At 41.6% G+C, this 20474-nt stretch overlaps 2 protein-coding genes across 2 annotated transcripts in view; one reads left to right on the top strand and one right to left on the bottom strand.

Moving 5' to 3' along the window:
- Positions 1-8531, bottom strand: part of LOC110284675 (eukaryotic translation initiation factor 1A) — an 11392-nt gene extending 2861 nt beyond the window's left edge. The window contains exons 1-2 of the mRNA XM_021150518.2: positions 8411-8531; positions 7500-7560 (exon numbers count right to left, since the gene is read on the bottom strand). The gene's annotated coding sequence lies outside the window, so the exon portion shown is untranslated. The remainder of the gene's footprint in view (positions 1-7499; positions 7561-8410) is intronic.
- A 136-nt stretch (positions 8532-8667) lies between these two features.
- On the top strand, positions 8668-19674 carry Tmed7 (transmembrane p24 trafficking protein 7). The gene is made up of 3 exons (XM_021150629.2): positions 8668-9119; positions 12820-13065; positions 16861-19674. The coding sequence occupies exons 1-3, from the start codon at positions 8928-8930 to the stop codon at positions 17095-17097; spliced, it is 675 nt and encodes a 224-aa protein (XP_021006288.1). The 5' UTR covers positions 8668-8927; the 3' UTR covers positions 17098-19674.
- Positions 19675-20474: the final 800 nt, after the last annotated feature.

Below are 20474 nucleotides of genomic sequence, written 5' to 3'. Positions count from 1 at the left end.
AAATATAACCTAGGTAGTGGTAGCATACACCTTTAATCCTAGCACTCAGGAGGCAGAGGCAGGTGGATTTCTGTGAGTTCAAGACTAGCCTGGTCTACATAGCTAGTTCCAGGACAGACAAGACTACACAGAGAAATCTTGTCTAGAAAAGCCCAAAACAAAAATGTGTATATATACACACACACACACACACTCCCATAGAACTTTTGATAAATTTATATTTTTGCTTCAAATTACTTTTGTGTTTGTATACATATATTTGTGTGTGTGTGTGTGTGTATGAACATGTTCCTGTGGAGGCCAGAGGTCAGCACTAGGGATCTTCCTCAATCACTCTCCATCTTGTTTTATGAGACAGCATCTCCCACTGAACCTGAAGCTCATGGGTCCAGCCAGAACAGCTGGTGAGTAAGCCCCAGGGATCCTCTTCTTGTCTCTGCCTCCTCAGCACTAGACACACTGGGTGGAGTGAGCCCGAATGCTGGGGATCAGGCACATGCTTGCAAAGCACTCTACCAACGACCCATCTCCCAGCCTCCTCCTCCTCTTTCAGTTCTTTAGGGGCCTTTACTGGGTCTTTCTATGCAGCTGAGGCTTGCCTGGAACTTGTGGTCCTCCTGCCTCATCCACTTTAATACTAGCTTATAAGAATAATAAAGAGTTTTTATTTTACTCTTCATACTGATTTCAAACTGATCTAGCACAACTTATCGAAAAAGAACATTTGAAACATAATCTTCTAATACACTGCAGTGGTATTTTTTTTTTTTTTTTTTTGTCTGTTTCCTGACATAGAATTTGACTACAGCTTTATGGTGTATCTTGAAATGTATAATCCATGCCCTCAGACTCTCTCTTCCACCTCTGCTTCACTATTTGCATTTGAAAATCAGCTTGCCATTTCCGCAAACAGAAAACCAAAAAAGTTATTTTTAAGTATTTTAATATTCTGATATTTATATAGAGATACAGCTGCTATTTTTGCATATTGAGCTTGTCCAGTGATTTTTTACTAAACTCAAAATTACAATCAGTACTGTGTGGAGTGGGGTGGAAGGCAGTTTGGATTTTACAAATATACATTTGCAAATAATAATTTTCTCACTGGCTTTTCAAACACTGTGCTTTATTTCTTCTTGCCATGCTATCTTGGTGAATTTTCTGTCATTTGCTTTTAAAATTTTCCAAACAAGGAGGCTAGAGAGATGGTTCAGTTGTTCTTCCAGTGGTCCTGAGTTCAATTTCCAGCAACCACATGGTGACTCACAACCATCTGTAATTTGATGCCTTCTTCTGGTGTGTGTCTGAAGACAGTGACTGTGTACTCATAATATATATAAAATAACAATCTTTAAAAAAAAAAAACTCCAAACACATTTTCCTGCTTTCTTTTCCTGGTTTACAATTTTCGAAGAACAAACTGTATATTATCAATTCCCTGGAATTTACTGAGTCTTACTTTATGGCCTAGTACATTTTTACAAATATCACATTTATTTATTACTAGATTAAGCCAGCCGCTCATTTAAGGTACACACCACAGTGTATAAACAGCCTCCTACAAGCACCCGTTCTTAGAATTATGTGGTTAGCAGCTATTCCACTTTTTAGCAATCCAGCTGCTTGACTGACATGGGCCACACGTCCGACTAGTGACATCTGGGTGTGATGCCACTGGCACCTCTCTTTGCTGCATATAAGGCATGGCTCCTCCAGTCGGGGACTGCAGTCAGTAGCCCACTCACTTCCTCTAAGTGTCCTTCCATTAACGTGAGCAAGCCCAAGGACGAGGGTTAACTAGCGCTACTCTCCTTGCAACTCAACAGTTAGACCTAAGCACAGAACCCAGCAATACTGTTCTGCTCTTCAGGCCAACAAAATACACTCACAACCATGAGTGTTCACATCAAGTCTGCCTATTTCATGTCTCCTTTCCCCTACTTATGATCCCCAGTGGGCCATCAGAATAACCCACAGGAGACAATATTTTAAAACGCATTATTGTAGCAGTCATGTTCCAAAGCTACTTGATTTCCCAATACCTTGTCATTCCAGGTCATCAGCAATGACAGTTGAGCAACAGTGCCCATTTCCCCCCCCTATATTCCTCAAATATTACACAACACAATCTAGGGTCTGATGCTATTTCAAAGATTCTGCTTTGATTTCTGGGGCAAAAGATGGTGCAGTCAAGTTGGGTAATATGAAGACAGAGATTGTTTACGGACATGCAATAACAAAGCCCACCACCGAGAACAGTGCAATTCTCTAGGACTATATGCAGTAGAGCTTCACAGTTAGTGAAAAAGGGAGGGATCAATAACTGGTCCAAGATAAAGATGCTCAGACAAAAAATTCTGACACCCTTGTTGACACTTCTGGGTTTTTTTGGCACAACTGCCTGTAGCTATGAGGCCTCATTTCCAGTCTCTCAGTCTGGGCACCCCCTACGCCCTACACACACACTTATGGCTATTTGAGGTCTTTGCATACCCATATGATTTTGCATATCATTATGATCCATTTATCAACTTCAACAAAGGTAACTAAATTTGGTAGAAAAATGCATTTGATCCATAGCTAATGATTTAAACTTTTTCATATTTATATATACAATATGTAGGTCTCCAGGCCCTACAAATATGAGGCTAACACCATATATTTGTAGTTCATGGTGACTCTATAGAATAGTTACTCTCTTCGTATCTCACTGGGGAGGAACGACAGTGGGAAAACAACTTAGGTTGTTCTTTCCATTTTCTTCTCTGTCAAACTGTGTGTGTGTGTGTGTGTATGTTAGGGAGGAAATGTTTGTTTCTTGTCTCCATTAGGCAGTGGGAAGGATTCTCTGAGAGCTAAATATCTGAGAACTGTGTTTTAACTTTGATCCTTAGCATTCCGAGCAACTGCTTGTGCAGTTAGTTCCCCCAACTACTGTGGAGGAACCTAAGGGACAAAGACCAGAGTCTTACTCAATTTGTGAAACACAGTCCTAGCCCTATGCTTCCTGGACCCAAGAAGAGCCGAGCAAACAAATCTTGAGAAAACACGGGCATTATACTGCTCAGCAATATGGAGGGCCAGGAAATAAGAAAAAAGCCCAACCCAACTCTTGGTCAAGGAGACACACGTGGGCTGGTGAGATGGCTCAGTGGGTAAGAGCACCCGACTGCTCTTCCGAAGGTCAGGAGTTCAAATCCCAGCAACCACATGGTGGCTCACAACCATCCGTAACGAGATCTGACTCCCTCTTCTGGAGTGTCTGAAGACAGCTACAGTGTACTTACATATAATAAATAAATAAATAAATAAATAAAAAAGGAGACACACGTGTATTAATACATTTCTTTCAACCTATACAATTAGCCTAAGTAAAGTCAGTAAGATCCAGTGTGAGTTGAGAAAACTGGTTTTGATCATTTCTGCTACAAATGAAACCTGGTGGGCTTCAAAATGAAGAAGCAAAACATGAGAATACTTGATATTACAATTCTGCATTTCGTATGTGTCAAGTAATGTGAGATACTGTTTCCATGAGCTTCTTATCTTCTTCTTATAGATGTGCCAAGTCTTTAAGACCCTGACTGCCCTTTCCTGGGGTTGTCTCCGTTATTTTTTGAGCTGTTAAATTTGAAAACTATGGTGTCATCTTGCTTCAGACTGAGTTCAAGCTTACTTCAAGCTTATAGTGAAAGCAGTGGGTTTTGGAAAGTCAGTGGGCAACCCGCTTAGCCACTCTGACCACTCTTGTGGGACTTGATGACAAGAAAATTCAACAAAAACATATGAAGCTGGGCTGGAGAGATGGCTCAGTGGTCAAGAGCACTGACTGCTCTTCCAGAAGTCCTGAGTTCAATTCCCAGCAACCACATGGTGGCTCACAACCATCTGTAATGGGATCCAATGCCCTCTTCTGATTTCTTAAGACAAGGACAGTGTACTCACATACAATATAAGTACACTGTACTTACATAAAACAAATAAATCTTTTAAAAATGTTTTAAAAAAAGGAAAAAATATATGAGGCAAATGACCCTACTAGGGAATGAACAATAAAGCCTTTGCAAAAAATAAAATTTCAATTTTCTACAAACAATTAACCCGGGTCTACTGAAATTAAATCATTACGTAGCACATGTCTCTATTTCCCTGTATGTGGGTGTCACAGCAGCCTTTTCTAGGCCACTCGTAACTGGGCTCTTCTGAATGGTAATGCATTGCCTAGTTCATTGATCTTAGCTGTCCCTAACCCAGCCCTGTATGAGGCTAAAAGACATTGCCTATTATTCATTCTTTCCACACCAATGTTATTGGATGGATAAGACATTTCATGCAAACCACCAGTTAAGCTCAAGAACTAAGATACTTTTCAGCTGCTTCCTACCTAAAATATGCATTTCTAACTATCTGCAGCTGTCAGTGTATAGTTTGCTTTCTAAGACAGAGGGCACTTTAAATAAAAGGCAATCAATCACATGACACAAGATAGCCCAGTAAATACACTGTCTGCAAACGCACACTACAAAAGCCTAGTACTTACAATGGCTAAAATAGCATCGCCACGTACATCAAACAAAAGCAAGGTTAGTGTAATTTATACAGCCATCATTCAGTTTCTCTACCATTCTATGACATCTCTTTAATAACCACAGTAATAACACTTAGCATGGTGTCTAGAAAATAGGTAATTATAGAATGGCACCTTACACTTCTCCAGGAAACTGCTTTCTGCTCTCCCCTAAAAAGATGCCAGTCTCCACTGTGTCCACAGCATCTTTCTGCCTCAGCTACCACTGCACACTGTTCTCCTAAGCATCCCTATCGATAATCTGTCACAGCTGACTCCGCAATGACTCACACCTCCCGCCCATCACCAGTCACCATGCACCAGCAGACACACTGCCATCAGCCACTACTGACATACTATATTTGCTGATGACTTTTCTTCCCCCAGATTAATCTTACTTCCATAGTTGTATAGCTCTATCTAATCTTATTGCAGCCAGAACGTTCTTTTTAACAACAGAACTATAATTGAGTCCTTTCGTAGTTTAATTTCTTTGCTGGTTCTCAACTGCCTTAGGAAAAATGCTAAATGCTCCAACACGACTCTAGAAGCAGCTGTTAGTATTCGTTACCCATTACCTAATCCCTCCTCATTCTCCTCTTTGTTGTTCTGCTATCTTTAGCAAGTTCTGCTCCAGTGTTTCAGCTCTGTTAAGTCTGTAAAGCTCAGAAGCAGAACAATGCAGCCTGGGTAGAAATCTAGTTAAGTGAACAGCACCACCTAGTGGTCACAATGCTGTTGGGGCAATGAGGTTTTCTGAAATACAAAGGCATTATTTCTTACTATCTTCTATTTCCATTTTGTTACACAAAACCTTCCAAATGTGGATTATAATACCAGGCTCATAACCCCAAATCTTAACTCTGCCATCCTGAGGAACTTCTACAGAGACGAGCAATGTGGTTTGACCACCACACCTTCTGATGACTTAACTACCTAGGTTAAGTGGCTGAATGCCCGGCTTCTAAGAGATTTCTTCCATAGTTTTCATCTCAACCATTGTTGGCAGTGGCTTCTGGCCCTCTTTTTTCTTGAGACAAAGGTGATCTGTGTAACTAAGCCATGACAGGGCTCCTTGTGGTGTTGTTCTTATGTTCACTATCAAGTAGGTTGTCACACTCACACATCAAATTTTGAACTTCAAATTTATTGTAGAAAAATTATAACCTGTAAAAGTACTCAGAGATTTAGGAAGTCAGACTCTAAGTGTCTGTCCTTTGGTGGGGTGTCTGTCTGTTTAGTTCTTGAACCAGAGATTATGAAAAGGGGCTGGGTTGATGGCTCAGCTGAAGGGCATGCCACACAAGCATGAGAACTGAATTCAGCCCCCAGAACCCACGAAAAGGCAGGGTAAGTGCCTTGTCCCTGGAATCCCACAACTAGGGAGTCAGAGGCAGGACCGCGGGCTTGCTAGCTAGCCTACCCAGTGCCATCTGTGAGGTCCTGGAAAAACGTGTCCCAAAAAACCAAAGTGGAGAGCAATCCAACACATCTGATATCAACTGCCGTCTTCCACATTTCTACATGAGTGGTGAATATTAGGTCTATCTGACATTCACTTTAAGAATAAGATGTTTGACAACTGTTACTAAAGAACAATCCATTAAACTCATGTAACGTATATGTGAGCACACTGTTGCTGTCTTCAGACACACCAGCAGAGGGCATCTGATCCCATTACAGATGGTTGTGAGCCACCATGTATGTGGTTGCTGGGAACTGAACTCAGGACCTCTCTGGAAGAGCAGTCAGTGCTCTTAACCACTAAGCCATCTCTACAGCCCCATGTGTTTTATATCCTGTAACAAACAACCACAAACTCAGTGGCTTAAAAAGAATAGAAACGTATCCTCCAACAGCTGAAATGAAGGTACTGGCTCACTCTGTCTGGAGGCTCTGCAGAGCCTGTCCTAGCTCCTCAGATTATGGACAGTTTTGGTTTTCCCTGGCTTGTCCACACATCACTCCAATCTATGTGTGTGCCTTTACATTCCCTATGTGTCTCTACCCTAAATCTTTATCTACTCATTGTATTCAGCATTCCCCCTAAATTCCGGATAATCTCTTCTGGAGATTAATTTAACTGCAACTGTAAAATAAAGTGCTATTAACAAGGATGGGAATGAGACCTTGGAAGTGGGTCTGAAGGGATCCAATTCCCCCACTATAAATAGGCAACACATTCTAAGTATAAAGTGTAACTACATTTTCCAAATAAAACCACAACAGTAAAGACAATGCTTTATATTTTTATAAATCTAGATTCATAGCCTCCTTCAGTCTGCTGTTTTGGTTCAAACACATCATGAAAACTCCAGGCTTGAACAACTACAGACCCTCTGAAAGACTTTCAGAAGCCTTTAGGGGTCTTCAGAAACCACTCTGAGAATCACAGCTTCAAAGTAAAAAACCTAAAGTGTACATAGAGTATGGTATAAAATTGTCCAAGTGAAACTTCCAGGCCACAGGCATTACATAATATACATATTACCTTCCGCTTTATTACATTAGGGTTACATTTCCAAGAACAGTGAACGTTGTAGAACAGCTGAACTTTGAAATCTTGCCTGTTTGGTGATACTTAATTGTAATATTAATTGTAATATTGAAAGTGATACTGCACTGTGATTCTTTTATTATTACTTTTAGTTTCGGGGACTTTAGTTACATTACCCTCCCTCTCAGACCCTCCATATTACACTGAGATTTTAATCTTATTTCTTTTCTGTTTATTTGTATGGTCATCTTAAGAAGAAAGGGCGGTTCCCACCCCCCCACCCCACCCACGTAGCGCTGGGGCCTTGAACACTCTCTACTGGTGAGCTACGTTACCAGCAACAAGGTAAGAGTACCATTCATTACCTGTCCAAGATCACAGGCAGAAAACAGAACCTCTATTTTCACTGACAAATTCAATTTTCTTTTCACTCACCTACAAAATAGTACTTCGGTTTCTGGCCTGGTTCTCCGGAAGGTGTGGTCTCCTCCGGAGTCTGGAAGAAATGAAAGGAATGTGACCTTAAGCCGCCTTACCATTTGCCCCAGCAGAAGCTTTAAGTGCCCCAGGCTGCTGAGTGGACTTCCGGCTCTGGTTCTACTCACCCCACCCAAGCCTTCCTCAGGGCCTAGCCTCGCTCCTACCTGCCTGTTATTTCCTCCTTATAGAATCTCTTTATTAATCCTCAGCAGCCTGGAGCCCATCCTGACTCTTTCATTAAAAAAAAAAACCCAAAACCCAACAACCACAACAAAACAACAAACCAAAACCCGGGAACACCTGATTCCTGTTCCGCACGTGGGAAGCGTATAAGGAAAGCCCTGTAAGAAACGCCATGTTGATCAGAGGCAAATTAGTTCCTTTGCTGCTGTTGGTTCCTTAGCTCCCTAATCAATAAAACAGACGCACTATCACTGATTGTTTGAAGGGTGGAAGGAGCTTGCTAAGAGATGCTCAACGGATGGTTGTTTTAATTTAACCGAAACTTACCGTGTGCTTACCACGTGCCAGCCGCTCTCTCCTACCTGCCTTTTCCCAACACTGAATCGAGTAATAATCCGCATTTATCTTAGGCAGTACTGTTTACTATTCAGCGCTGCTTAGACGAAAGCAGAGGGCTTTAGCATCCAGGCCCAGGTCAGCGGGCCGGAAGGTAAAGATCAGGGATTAGACGGTCTTAGTCTTGTCCTCATCTCTGAGAACATGTGCTTTCTGCCTAAGCTGGCCTCCTCCAAATACGAAACCTCCTGCCAACTAGAAAGCTCTCTACCGCCGGGGAGTAGCCCCTGCACCCCTAAAGTGAGCTCTCGAGAGTCCCTCGGGGATCCCCCAAACTTGGTACTCACAGTGACCAAAATGCAGCGGGACCCCCTTCCCGTCACAGCCGGACGAGCAGACAGACGACGCGCCCTTCCTAGGCAACGGCCAGCCACGCCCCTTTCCGTCGACTTCCCGGCACTGGCCCCGCCCCTCGTCCCAGGAGCGCCGCCCACGCACCGCGGAGGCCTCACGAGCTTCCACGTCCTCACTGCAACGCCTCGCCTTCCCACCCCCCGCCCGCCCCCCGGATACCACATCCGGGTCACTAGAGCCCGTCCCGGTCCCGCCCCTTCCGCGTAGGTGCTCGCTGTACTTCCGGTCAGCGAGGCCTCTTCCTCCGCCGCTTTGCCGGGTCTCCCTGCCCACTGCCCCTCGGGTCTTCCCGGAGCGGCGCCCGCAGCTCCGTGCGTATCTCTCCGGAAGCCCGCGGTCGCTGTTCGCCTCGCCGCACCGCTTCACCGAGGCTCGCGAGCCGGGAGGGGCTGGGCCCTGCCGCGCGCGTTGAGGCCCCCGCAGCTCCGTTGAGGCCGCCGCGCTGCCAGGATGCCGCGGCCGGGGTCGGCGCCGCGCTGGGCGGCCGCCGCGGGCCGTTGGGGTTGCAGGCTGCTTGCTCTACTGCTGCTCCTGCCGGCTCCGAGCGGCGGCTCCGAGATCACCTTCGAGCTGCCTGATAATGCCAAGCAGTGCTTCTACGAGGACATCACTCAGGGCACTAAGTGCACCCTGGAGTTCCAGGTACTACGGTCCCTGGCCAAGAGTCACCTCGGTAGCCTATGCGGGACGTTTTGGCTTTTCTTTTCCGAGCTCAGAGAAAGAACTGTTTGTGAATTCCAGAAATGCTTCCTTGTGGCTGTAGCATTCCCCAGTGCCACTCATAGAATTGAAGCGGTATTAAATAAATTAAATTCTTTTTAAAAAGCTGTTCCAGGGCACAGATGCCCAGTATCCGCTCCCTACTCCTGTAACCCACAGCTCCAGTTTAATCGGATTTGACAGCACACATGATCTTTTCGTTTTCCGGTCTTTGGGAGGGTTGGGTTGGATTGGGTTTAGGACTTTTGGTTTTGTATATAACACCAGGACAATTTCCTTACTGCAGAGATGATTGGAAGCGCTCTGTTAAGAGGATTTAAAAAAAAAAAAAAAAAAGACGGTCGGTCTGTCAAGTGTTGTAAAAAAAAAAAAAAAAACTGATAAACCAGAGGCCCCTTTGTAGTTTTGGGACAATGTAAAAATACAATGTATTCATCAGGAGCCTGAAGCAATCTACCAGGTTTTTGTTCAGTTTTGTTTTGATTTGATTTGTTCTGTTTTTGTTAATTGGCTCATTTAACATTTCCAGCAACTCGAGTACTAGGTCACCTGTAAGGAGCTACAGGGAGCTCTAACACCTCTGGCCTCTTCAAAGGCCTGCACTCATATGCACATGTCGTCGTCGTCGTCGTCGCCCCCCCCGACAAACCCATAAACATAATTGAAAATAATAAAAATCATTTTTTACTAGAAGTGACAATAGCTTAGACTAGGTTAGTATTAGTGGGGAAGGAGAAAAGCGAAAGGTAAAAACAAAAAGGCTTGATAATAATTTGTGTATGATGAGGGAGGGAGAGAAGTCTAAAGATCAAAAGAGAATTAAGGATATATGTGTATCAATTCCCAATATATATAATTACAAAGGAATTATAAACTGTAACCAGAGTATCCTTTATTTAAACTTAATATACACTCGTTGAGTTTTTATGTCTGTATCTGCAATACTTGGTGCTATATAAGAAGTTTAAAAACTTTGTTATATATACAGTATGCCAAATGTTTCAGATATGTTAGTTAATTATCAAGAAAACTGATGAGATAGAGAAGTGTTTTTATTCCTTTTGATTAGTGAAGCAGAATCCAAGCCGGACTTAGACCCAAACTTAGAAGTCATACAGGACAGCCAGGGCTATACAGAAAAACCCCGTCTCAAAAAAAAAAAAAAAAAAAAAAAAAAAAGAAGTCATAGACTGATAGTCTCAAGATGAGCTCCATATTGTACTGCCTCCTTAAGGCCTAGAGCAGACATGGTGCAGGGCTAGAAGTTCACACAGGCAGAATGCTGGCCGGGACAGGAGGATCATCGGGAAATTTAGTGGTGTAGCTGATCCTTGAGCTGCACACGGAAGGATAGCTAAGGTTTGTTCTGCAGTATGGCAGAGGAGGAAAGGGCACACTAGACAGGTAAGTTTGTGAGAGTCCCAACAGGCCTGACATTAGCTTGAGCTCTCATGCTAAAGTTTAAGCAGGTGACACTGAAGTAAGAATAGTTTTGCTTTGTGACTGTGGAACGTGCCAGTTGTAGAAGGTGGTTTTGGACTAGTTGGTCTTTTTGTTTGTTTCCTGTAAAAGCAAGATTTGTGCTTGGTCTCTTTGAGCTCCCACAGCCCAATTCCTGCCCCAGACCTCTGCTTAGTTTAGTTACTTATGCCTGTATGACCAGAAGACAACCTAAAAACCCTCAGCTCTGGTTGCCATGGTCCAGATCTGAGAGGAAGTACATCTGGCCCAGACCTCAAAAGGGGAGAGCAAAGGCCCAGCCCTGAGCTCCTCAGATCTCTGGCTGTGAGAGAGCCTTTGGCAATGTTGTTTTGTATTTACATTTTCTTGTAATAATCTAGATTTACAAGCATCGCAATTTTAGATCCTGTGATTCTTTGGCAAGCAAGTTCTGTTGAAACCCATTGAAAAACAGATGTAAGGTAGTGAGCATCTGAAGTCTGAAGCTTACTGATACAGAGCTGCGACAATAATGAGCAGGACCTCGCTGAGGCTTGGGGTGATATGAGGGAATGCTGTCTGGACTTTTGATAAGTTATAGTGAGTTTTCAAGAGATTTTAAGTGTTTTTTTTTTTTTTTTTTTAAGCTGAAGGATGAAAAAAAAAGATAGGACCCCTCACCGCCCCACCCCCCAGGAGAAATCGCAGGTTGCCATCTAATACACTAAGATTTCGGGAAATTTTACTGCTAAATGTGCTAATGTGCTCAGGACAACACAGCCCTGCTACCAGGTTGGGAGTCTCCAGATTAGGAGAGATTAGGCTTGAGAGCCTGTAGGCATTTGGGACAGTGGTATATAATGGATTCGTAGTGGAAGACCTAGGAGATCAAGAAAGGGCTGTGATCATGTGGGCCGGTGATGAAAGCTGAGTTTGATGGTACCCAGTCCTAGGTAACCAGACAAATTTAGAAGAGATATTATTGACCAAAATAAGATTGGTTTTAAAGTTTGGTGGAACCAATGTGGCTGGTAATTGATTCTGGGTTTTTTTGGGTTGTTTTATTCAAAGAACTGTGGTCATGTATAAATAGAAATAATTTGAATATAGTCATTTTGCTCTTGGAAGAAAGGGTATTTACTTTTAGAGAGTGGGATCAGTGCCCAGTTTATAAAATGCTTTTTAAGTTGTAGCCTCAACCCTTGTTATCTGGCTATGTGTGCTGGCACACGTGTTGTCCAGCTCCTTTGGAGCTGAGGTGATGGATTACAAGTTTATAGCTGGCCCATATATAGTTCTAGCACTAAGGAGGCAGAGGCAGGCAGATCTCATGATTTCAAGGCTAGCCTGGTCTACAGATAAAGTGATAGGATGGCCAAGGTAACACAGAGAAACCCTGTCTCCAAAGAAACAAAAAAACTGGGCTGGCCAGCTAAAGGCTAACAACCAAAACAAGTTTATAGTCCTTCTGGTCAGTTTAACAAGATCTTGTCCAAAAAACAAAAGTAACTAAAAACAGAGGCATAATGTTTACATCACATGTGTAAGGCCCTAGTCTTAATCCAAAGTAAGCATTCATTCATTCATTCATTCATTCATGCTTGTACTTAGTACAGGTATATACTCATATGTGCATAATATAGCTCTCTAAGTGCAAAATTATACCTCATATAATTATTGAAATGATCTTGTAACGTAATTCCATTAGTCATCATCTCAATGAAATCATAGAAATTTCTTTGAAGTCTGAACTTTGACGTCTTTGTTTTATTGATGTACAATGTCAATACTATGTCAACGAAGTTACTTAAAGCCTGTACCGTCCACTGACGGAGTTAGGGATTACCAAAACTATTGTCTCTCCCCATCTTCTTTTTAACCTAAGTTCTAGGTTAAGGCTAAGAGCTATATCAAGAAGCACAGTGATCTGAACGGTCAGTAGAGTTACGTTTTCTCTCCTGTTAGGAGAGAACCTCTTCACTTCTTGTAAAGCTTTAGTTGAACAGAAATCTTTATGTGTGTTTCATCCAATGGTGAAAATCGGGATCCGTGAAATTGTGATGGGAAGACTTCTGCATATAGCTTTATTCTTCTGCTTATAGCTTTATTGTTGTTTTAGCAGGAATCGGGTTGAATTTTTATGTGTGTTAGCTATAGTGATGTCTCTGTAAATGTCTCACAGGTGATTACTGGTGGTCACTACGATGTGGATTGTCGATTGGAGGATCCTGATGGCAAAGTGTTGTACAAGGAGATGAAGAAACAGTATGACAGTTTCACCTTCACAGCCTCCAGAAATGGGACGTACAAGTTTTGCTTCAGCAATGAGTTTTCTACTTTCACACACAAAACAGTGTATTTCGATTTCCAAGTTGGAGAAGACCCACCTTTGTTTCCCAGTGAGAACCGAGTCAGTGCCCTTACCCAGGTAAATAAGAAAGAGCAGAAGAGCACTGGTTAAAGGAAGGAGGGGCACATAATCTAATGCTGGATAGTCACTCCTAGATGATGTTGAATTTTTATGCTAAAATCTAAATTCAGCAGGTGAGGCATTTGAAGAGAACTTGAGACTTGTGATGGAACCTGGTGTTAAGATAGGTTATGAACGTCCTCTATGTAAAAGAAAGGAAGAAACATTGTCATAGGTTGGAAGTCACAGCTAGCTTTTCATTGCTGTGACAGAGACCTAAAGATGATCAGCTTAGCAGGAGGAAAGGTTTATTTTGGTTAGTGGTTTCGGAGGTTCAGGCTCTGGTCAATTAGCCTATGGAGAAGCAGAACAGCCATGGCCAAGACTGCTCATTAAAGCCAGCTGCTCATCTTCACACAGCAAAGAGAGAAGCCTTTCAAAGCCTTTCCCCAACGACATCACCCCTTCTGTAGGCGTGGTCTGGAGCTGTACTTTTTTGGCTATTTTATTAGGTTCTTATTTCTACCACCTTTCCAACCCTTATTCCGCCCTAATTTCTTCTAACCCCCTGACACAAGGTAGGAGAAAAAGAAGGTTGGAGGGGAGAGGGGACACAGATCTCATTAGACTACTTCCTGATGATTAGGGTGTCGAGTTCCCTGGAGCAAGTCTAATGTAAATAGTCAGCAAACAGCAATTACAAAGCAGCAGACACTCTAGGCCCTCTTAGGGCTCTCATGATTATACCTCCTAAGAGTCTCCAGAATTCCAGATGTAAAACATCTGCAGGTGGCAAAAATCACACTCCTCCTAGAGCACCAGACGATCAGTGACCGTGGACAAACTAATGCAGCCCCATATCCCACACCGCGGATGAAAACAAAAACTACTTACATAATAGAACTGGATTTGTAAAGAAACCAAAATTCTCACTACACTTCCCCCTTTTAGTGCGAAAAATGGCTTTTTCTCTAACATCAATCAACTATATGCAATAAGAACAATTATGAGAACCATCAGGTAACAGTTATATTTACAATGTCCAGTCGTTTTGTATTCGACAACTGTGGAGAAGTACTCTCCTATCTATCCTATCTTGGTGAGTCTAAAGTTCTGCACCTAAATGACTTCGTTCTTATAACTTGCATTTATCAACCTAAAAACATCTTTTCAGATCTTAAAACATTTTCTTAGATCCTAAACAACTTAAGCTTTTATGCCTTTAGTCTCTAATAAGGAAAACTGTTAAGACAGTAGTTAACCAGTCTTCAGCCCCATCCGAGACCTGAAAAGAATAATCACCTGAATAAACAGGAAGTACAGAGCAAGCAGCTTCCAAAACTATAGAAATGACAGACTGCTGGCTCCCTGCTCAGTCATCCAAGGTTCCTCTCTATTGGTGGGATAGCTGATCTTCAGCCAACAGGCCCAGAATATCTGACAGACCTATCTGTGATGCAGGAATTTTGAAAGACTGTCCTCCCTTGTCTCTGCAAAGTTGGACAAGTGACTCCCAGTGTCCTGCTTGTCCACAGTTTGGACAGCGTGTTGTCAGCAGTCAAGGTAAGGGCAGTTGCTTACCCAGTAGCCATCATTGCCTCAGATGAAGCAAGCTCCAGGTAGAGGTTCTTCAGTGCCTATTATCTTCTTTGAAGTGGGTTCTGTCAGAAAAGCCTTTATTACTAAAACACCTTAAATGCCATATTCTGCAGATCTCTGAAGTGTTTGAGGGCCATGTATCTACTTAAAGTACATCTGAATAGAAAAACGTTGGCCTTGGGTCAAAAAGCACTGTGGTGGGTATTAATACATGCAGAAAAAACTCATACACATAAGGAAATTAAAAAAAAAAATCTTAAAAAAAAATTTGTTCTAAATCATTAGGAAAGTAGAACTAAAGATGACACAAGATCAGCGTCTTAGTCAGGGTTTCTATTCCTGCACAAAGCATCATGACCAAGAAGCAAGTTGGGGAGGAAGAGGGTTTATTCAGCTTACACTTCCACCTTTCACCAAAGGAAGTCAGGACTGGAACTCAAGCAGGAGCTGATGCAGAGGCCATGGAGGGATGTTACTTACTGGCTTACTTCCCCTGGCTTGCTCAGCTTGCTTTCTTATAGAACCCAGGACTACGAGCCCAGGAATGGCACCAGGAGGGCAATGGGCCCTCCCCCCTCTTGATCACTAATTGAGAAAATGCCTTACAGCTGGATCTCATGGAGGCATTTCCTCAAGGGAGGTTCCTTTCTCTGTGGTGACTTCAGCTTGTGTCAAGCTGACACAAAACCACCAGTACAATCAGCCATGCATTAATAAGTTTTGATATGGGACTCGCTGTTTTGTTCTTTGAGTGTATAAGAACATTTCACTTTAAGGGTTTAAAAATAAACCTACATTTCAAAAATGATAGAAATAGGGATAAATTTAACTTAATTTCAGTAATTTTCTCTAGGGCACCAATTGTTAACTCATGGTCCTTGACATAATCCGAGTGGTTCTTACGCACTGACTGCTTATCTTGCCTGTCAGAAGGTCTTGTGTAGTCCAGGCTAGCCTGTAACTCACCGAGTCGTCCAGACTGATGTACTTGAGCCTGGATCCTTAGCAAAACTTCCCGGCACTCAAATTACGCGTGTGCATACCTGGCTGTAAAGTTTCAATAAACAGGTTATTTCCTAATGTCTGGATGCCTTAATTAAAAGTAAGACACAGTAGATTTGTCTTCTACGTTTTCCCTGCATGATTTGTGAAATAAAATAGTAATGGATCCTGTATTTTATCACCAGGGTTTGGTTTTCAACAGCAGAACATCAAACCCTGCTGTATATAAAGAAAAGTATAATCATTTTAAATCAGATTATAACAGTCATACCAAAAAGTAAAATGTCAACAATGTGGAGCCTCAAGCCTGTTAACAATGATACTGAAACTTGAATGCACTGGGAACAGGGGTATTGGTTTAGTTACTGGCACAACAGAGACTTAGTGAAGAGATAACTTTAGAAAGTTATTGAAATCAATGAAAATTGTATCATTATTAACTAAAAGTTCTATGGTAGATTCTTTTCCCCCATAAAATTAAGCAGTGCAGAATAGGGGTTGGCTGCACTTCAGGTTACTCTGATGCTAGAGAGATGGTTTAGTGCTCATGAGCACTTGCTGCTCTTCAGAAGACCCAGTGTGGTTCCCAGCACCCACCGACTGGCTCACAACTCTCTGTAACTTCAGTTCCAGGGGGTCCAGTACCCTCTTCTGGACTCGTGGCACCAGGCGGGTACATGGTGCACATGTGTGCATGCCAGACACTCATGCGTACCTACAGATAAAAAGTTGAAGGATAAAGGACCTTCTCATACTGCTTTCAGATTCAAAAATTAGCTGAAGATTTTGATAATATTCCCCCCCCCCTTTTTTTTAAAGTTTCAGAAAGCTTTGATTAGCTGGTATGTTGGCTTTGACCCGTGCTCCCATTATTGGTGAACTTACCCTCTATTGTATTCTTTTAGTTATAAGAATTTTGAATTTTAGTAGTTACACTAATACGAATGTTCACTTTTGTTAGTTTTGTGTCCCATCTACCGCCTTCATTGTGCCATAGCTGTGGCATCCTGGTTTGGGGAAAACACACACCTATGTCAGAAGTCGTCCCAGGGTTCTGAGTAGAAGAGCTTCGTTACCAGGGCGACTGCTATGGGTAAACTGAATGCCAGTTCTCCCCAGCAGCGGTAAAGCAGTGAGAAACAGGTAAAAACAGGAGAGTGTGCCAGCTACAGACAGAGCAGTGTTAAACTAACTGGACACTCTTCTCTTTAGATGGAATCCGCCTGCGTTTCCATTCATGAAGCTCTCAAGTCCGTCATTGACTATCAGACACATTTCCGGCTCCGGGAAGCTCAAGGCCGAAGCCGAGCAGAGGATCTGAATACAAGAGTGGCCTATTGGTCGGTGGGGGAAGCCCTCATCCTTCTGGTGGTTAGCGTAGGGCAGGTGTTTCTTCTGAAGAGCTTTTTCTCAGATAAAAGAACCACCACAACCCGCGTCGGATCCTAACTACGCTTCGAGATGCGCCATTGCCACCATAACGTTACTCTCCTCAGTTTTAGGTACTGAAGAACTTAACATTGGCAGCATTCTAAAACCCTACTCATACTTGTTGGGAAAGAGGTACAGTGCATATCCCCATGGGGAGAGGACACCTTTTTTATTTGTAAAGGTGGAAAGTTTTGGACCTTAATGCAGCTATTCATATGAAATCTCTAACACCAATGATCTACTTTTTCTTGGTTTATATGTACTCTTCCTACACTAACCTTTGTATTCAGATTCCTTTTAGCCATTCAAAAGTCCTTTTCTTAATAGGTAGCTGACACTTTAAAAAGAAACTTAGATTTATTGTCTGTGTGTATTACAGAGGAAGAAAACTGCCTTTTAATTGTTTATAGTGAATAAAGTTGTGTTTTTAAGAAAACCAAATGTGATTAACTGTAGCCAAGCCCTATTCTGCACTGCTTAATTTTACAGGGGAAAGAATCTACCATAGAACTTTTAGTTAATAGTGACACAATTTTCATTGCTATATCATGATATAATTTATTTCATGCTAGTTTGAAAATGTACAGTTTTTTGGGTTTTTTTTTCCTCCATTCTATGATTTATAACTAGCTATGTTATTTGTTTAAAAATGTTACAACCACATAGAAAATGGCATAATAGACTTAAAAATCAGACTGTTGTAACTGTTAGGATAAAGAATACTATGAGACACTATGGTGTGGTAAATTTGAAATAGGGACATTTTTAGTGAGTTCTCTGTCACTGCATTCCTGGGCTTTGATAAAGAAGAGAGGACCCGAGTCGTGTGAGCATTCTGGTGAACTTGTTCTTGGTTGAGCCATTGCCAGCATAGGCCAGCAGTTCTGAGCTCGTGTCACATAAAGTGCCATATGTCTTATCCTCACGGTGTAATGCACTGCGTTCATTTTCATCTCTCTCCATTTTGTCTTGTTTCTGCAGTCTAATTAACAGCTCTACAATTAAACATTTACAATGCTGTGCATGTTTACAATCCTGTGTAAAGATGTTTAGAATTGGTTTGTATTGTTTGTGTCTTGTACCTTGTGTGGATTAAGCTGATTGAAGTGAGATTTTGATCCAAGTATTCAGAATAGAATACATAATGTGGGAAATTGTATAGGTAAGAAAGCTTTTCTGCCTTTTTAAAAATTAAAAAACCCAGCAGTTGCTTTTCAGCCATGCCTCTCTTCACCACAGGTAACGAGCTATAAATGAGTCTCCTCTCCGGTTGTAGAGACTTTAACATATGACACCATAGGATAATGACTGACTAGCAATTCTAGTCACTTAACCATTACTGACGAGAAGTTAACTAAGCCATCTTAAAATGCGCCCAGGGGCAGGCGCAGGCACACATGCTTCTGCATGCAAGAGCAAGATGAATTCAAGTTGTCTTGCTTACTATTTCAGATGTCACAGTGAAGGAGTAACCATGTTTCAACCTTTGAGGATTCTCGAAGATCAGATCACTACTCCTTAGACGCTGATAAACAGATTAAGAAGAGAAGTTTAAAACTTTGCAGACTCACCGTTTGAGTTGTCGTATTGAAGTCCTCTGGCTTTTTAAATGTTCCGTCTACTTAGTCGTGAATGTTTTAAGCACCAATGTTAATGTGATTGCTAAGCACGGGCGTATGTAAAGTTCGATGTCTGCTTGCCAGTAGACTCTGGATACTTACACTGTAATTAAATGGAGTCAGGTATAGATTTTGCTAGGTTTGGCATACACAATGCCTGCATTTAATCTGTGCCTCTCAAAATGTCCTGATAGTAAACTATTACTATAAATCATTTTTAATGAGACTATTGAGTCAAACTTGAAATCACCAGTTACCCAGTGTCAGGAATGGTATGAATTCAGCTTCATCTCTCAGTAGCTGGCTAAATTTTGACAGCTATCTGTTCTGTTCTGCTATGATTATATAAGAAAATAGATACCCACACATAAATGCTGTAAGATGTTTTTCTTCCTCCTATGACACGATTCATAGCTGGTCTTTTTTCTGTAATTCTTACATAAGTTGTTGAGGAGTTTGAATTTCCCAAATATTTTTGTTTGGTCATGACTCAATACATATTTGAATATCATAATTGTATATATTTTTAAAGTAGAATAAATAATGGAAAGCAACTTGATACATGAGTTTATACTGAAATTCAACTGGATAAAGATATGTTTTACAATATTGCTTAGCTAATAATCTAAACATTCTTTTATCTATTAAAAAACATAGTTTGTGGCTCACAACTTTTCCTCTGGGCTAAGTAATCACCTTGAAAATACAGTGGACTGAAAAGCAGTTTATTGAAGGGTTTCATTTATATCTCTGAACTATCCATTTTTTTTGTTTGAATTTCTAAATGTAAAATTTATGTTTAAATAGGATAAAGCTGACTGTTGACTTTTGTTTTCAAAAATTAGACAAATTAATATATAAATAATTCAAAGGATTTTTGTTTACTTTGAAAAAGAATTTTCTCTGAATTAAAGATGGTTCCACAGGATTACAGCAATCAGTTCCATGTAAAATAAAAAGAAAAAAATTCAGCAAATTGCCTTCACTTGTTTCTATCAGGATTTAATTCTTTCTTAAACTCCTTAAAAGACCATATAGCTCACCCTACTGTTTTAGGGTGGTCAGTGTTGCCATGTCAGCTTAAATAGTTTCAGGTGTGATGGGGAGACAGTGTTTTGAGATTGCAAGGTGTATAGAAAGTAGCCAGGTGTGGTAGTGCATGCCTTTAATTCTAGCACTGGGAGGCAGAAGCAGGCAGATCTCTATTTCATTCTCTTTATTCCCTACTACAGCAATAATATTTAATGTTGCTGTTTATAGCCACGTGTGATGCCACACGCCTTTAATCTCACCTAGAGGCAGGCAGACCTTTAGTTTAAGGCCAGCCTGGTCTTTGTTGTGAGTTTCAAGATAGCCGGGGCTACCTAAGAAAGACACTTGTCTCAACACACATATTATGTAAAGTGCCTCATACATAATTACTGTATATCTTTTTATCCATCCCAGTTCTAATCTCTTGGTTTTCTGCTTCTAAAGTTTTTTATTGTGGCATGAATAGAATCTGACTCTCTTAAAGTATGAGACAGATATGAAAGCGCATGAATGTCTGTCATCAACATATTACCTGCTAAAAACTTGAAAAATTAAGATGATCTGACCTCCAAAACCAGAACTGTTGAAGCAGTGGACTCACAGAGGTGCGACAGAGGAAACAGTGTGCACACTGGGCAAAGGTTCACTCCTAAAGGAGTTGGACTCCGTTTCTCCCACAGTGGACACCCATAGTATCTGACTGCCAATAACTGAGTGGTTTCATTGCTTGTTCAGGGATGTATG

The sequence above is a fragment of the Mus caroli genome, chromosome 18 (genome assembly GCF_900094665.2).
Source record: "Mus caroli chromosome 18, CAROLI_EIJ_v1.1, whole genome shotgun sequence".
NCBI classification, from domain to species: Eukaryota; Metazoa; Chordata; class Mammalia; order Rodentia; family Muridae; genus Mus; species Mus caroli.
This window is presented reverse-complemented; position numbering and strand designations above follow the sequence as displayed.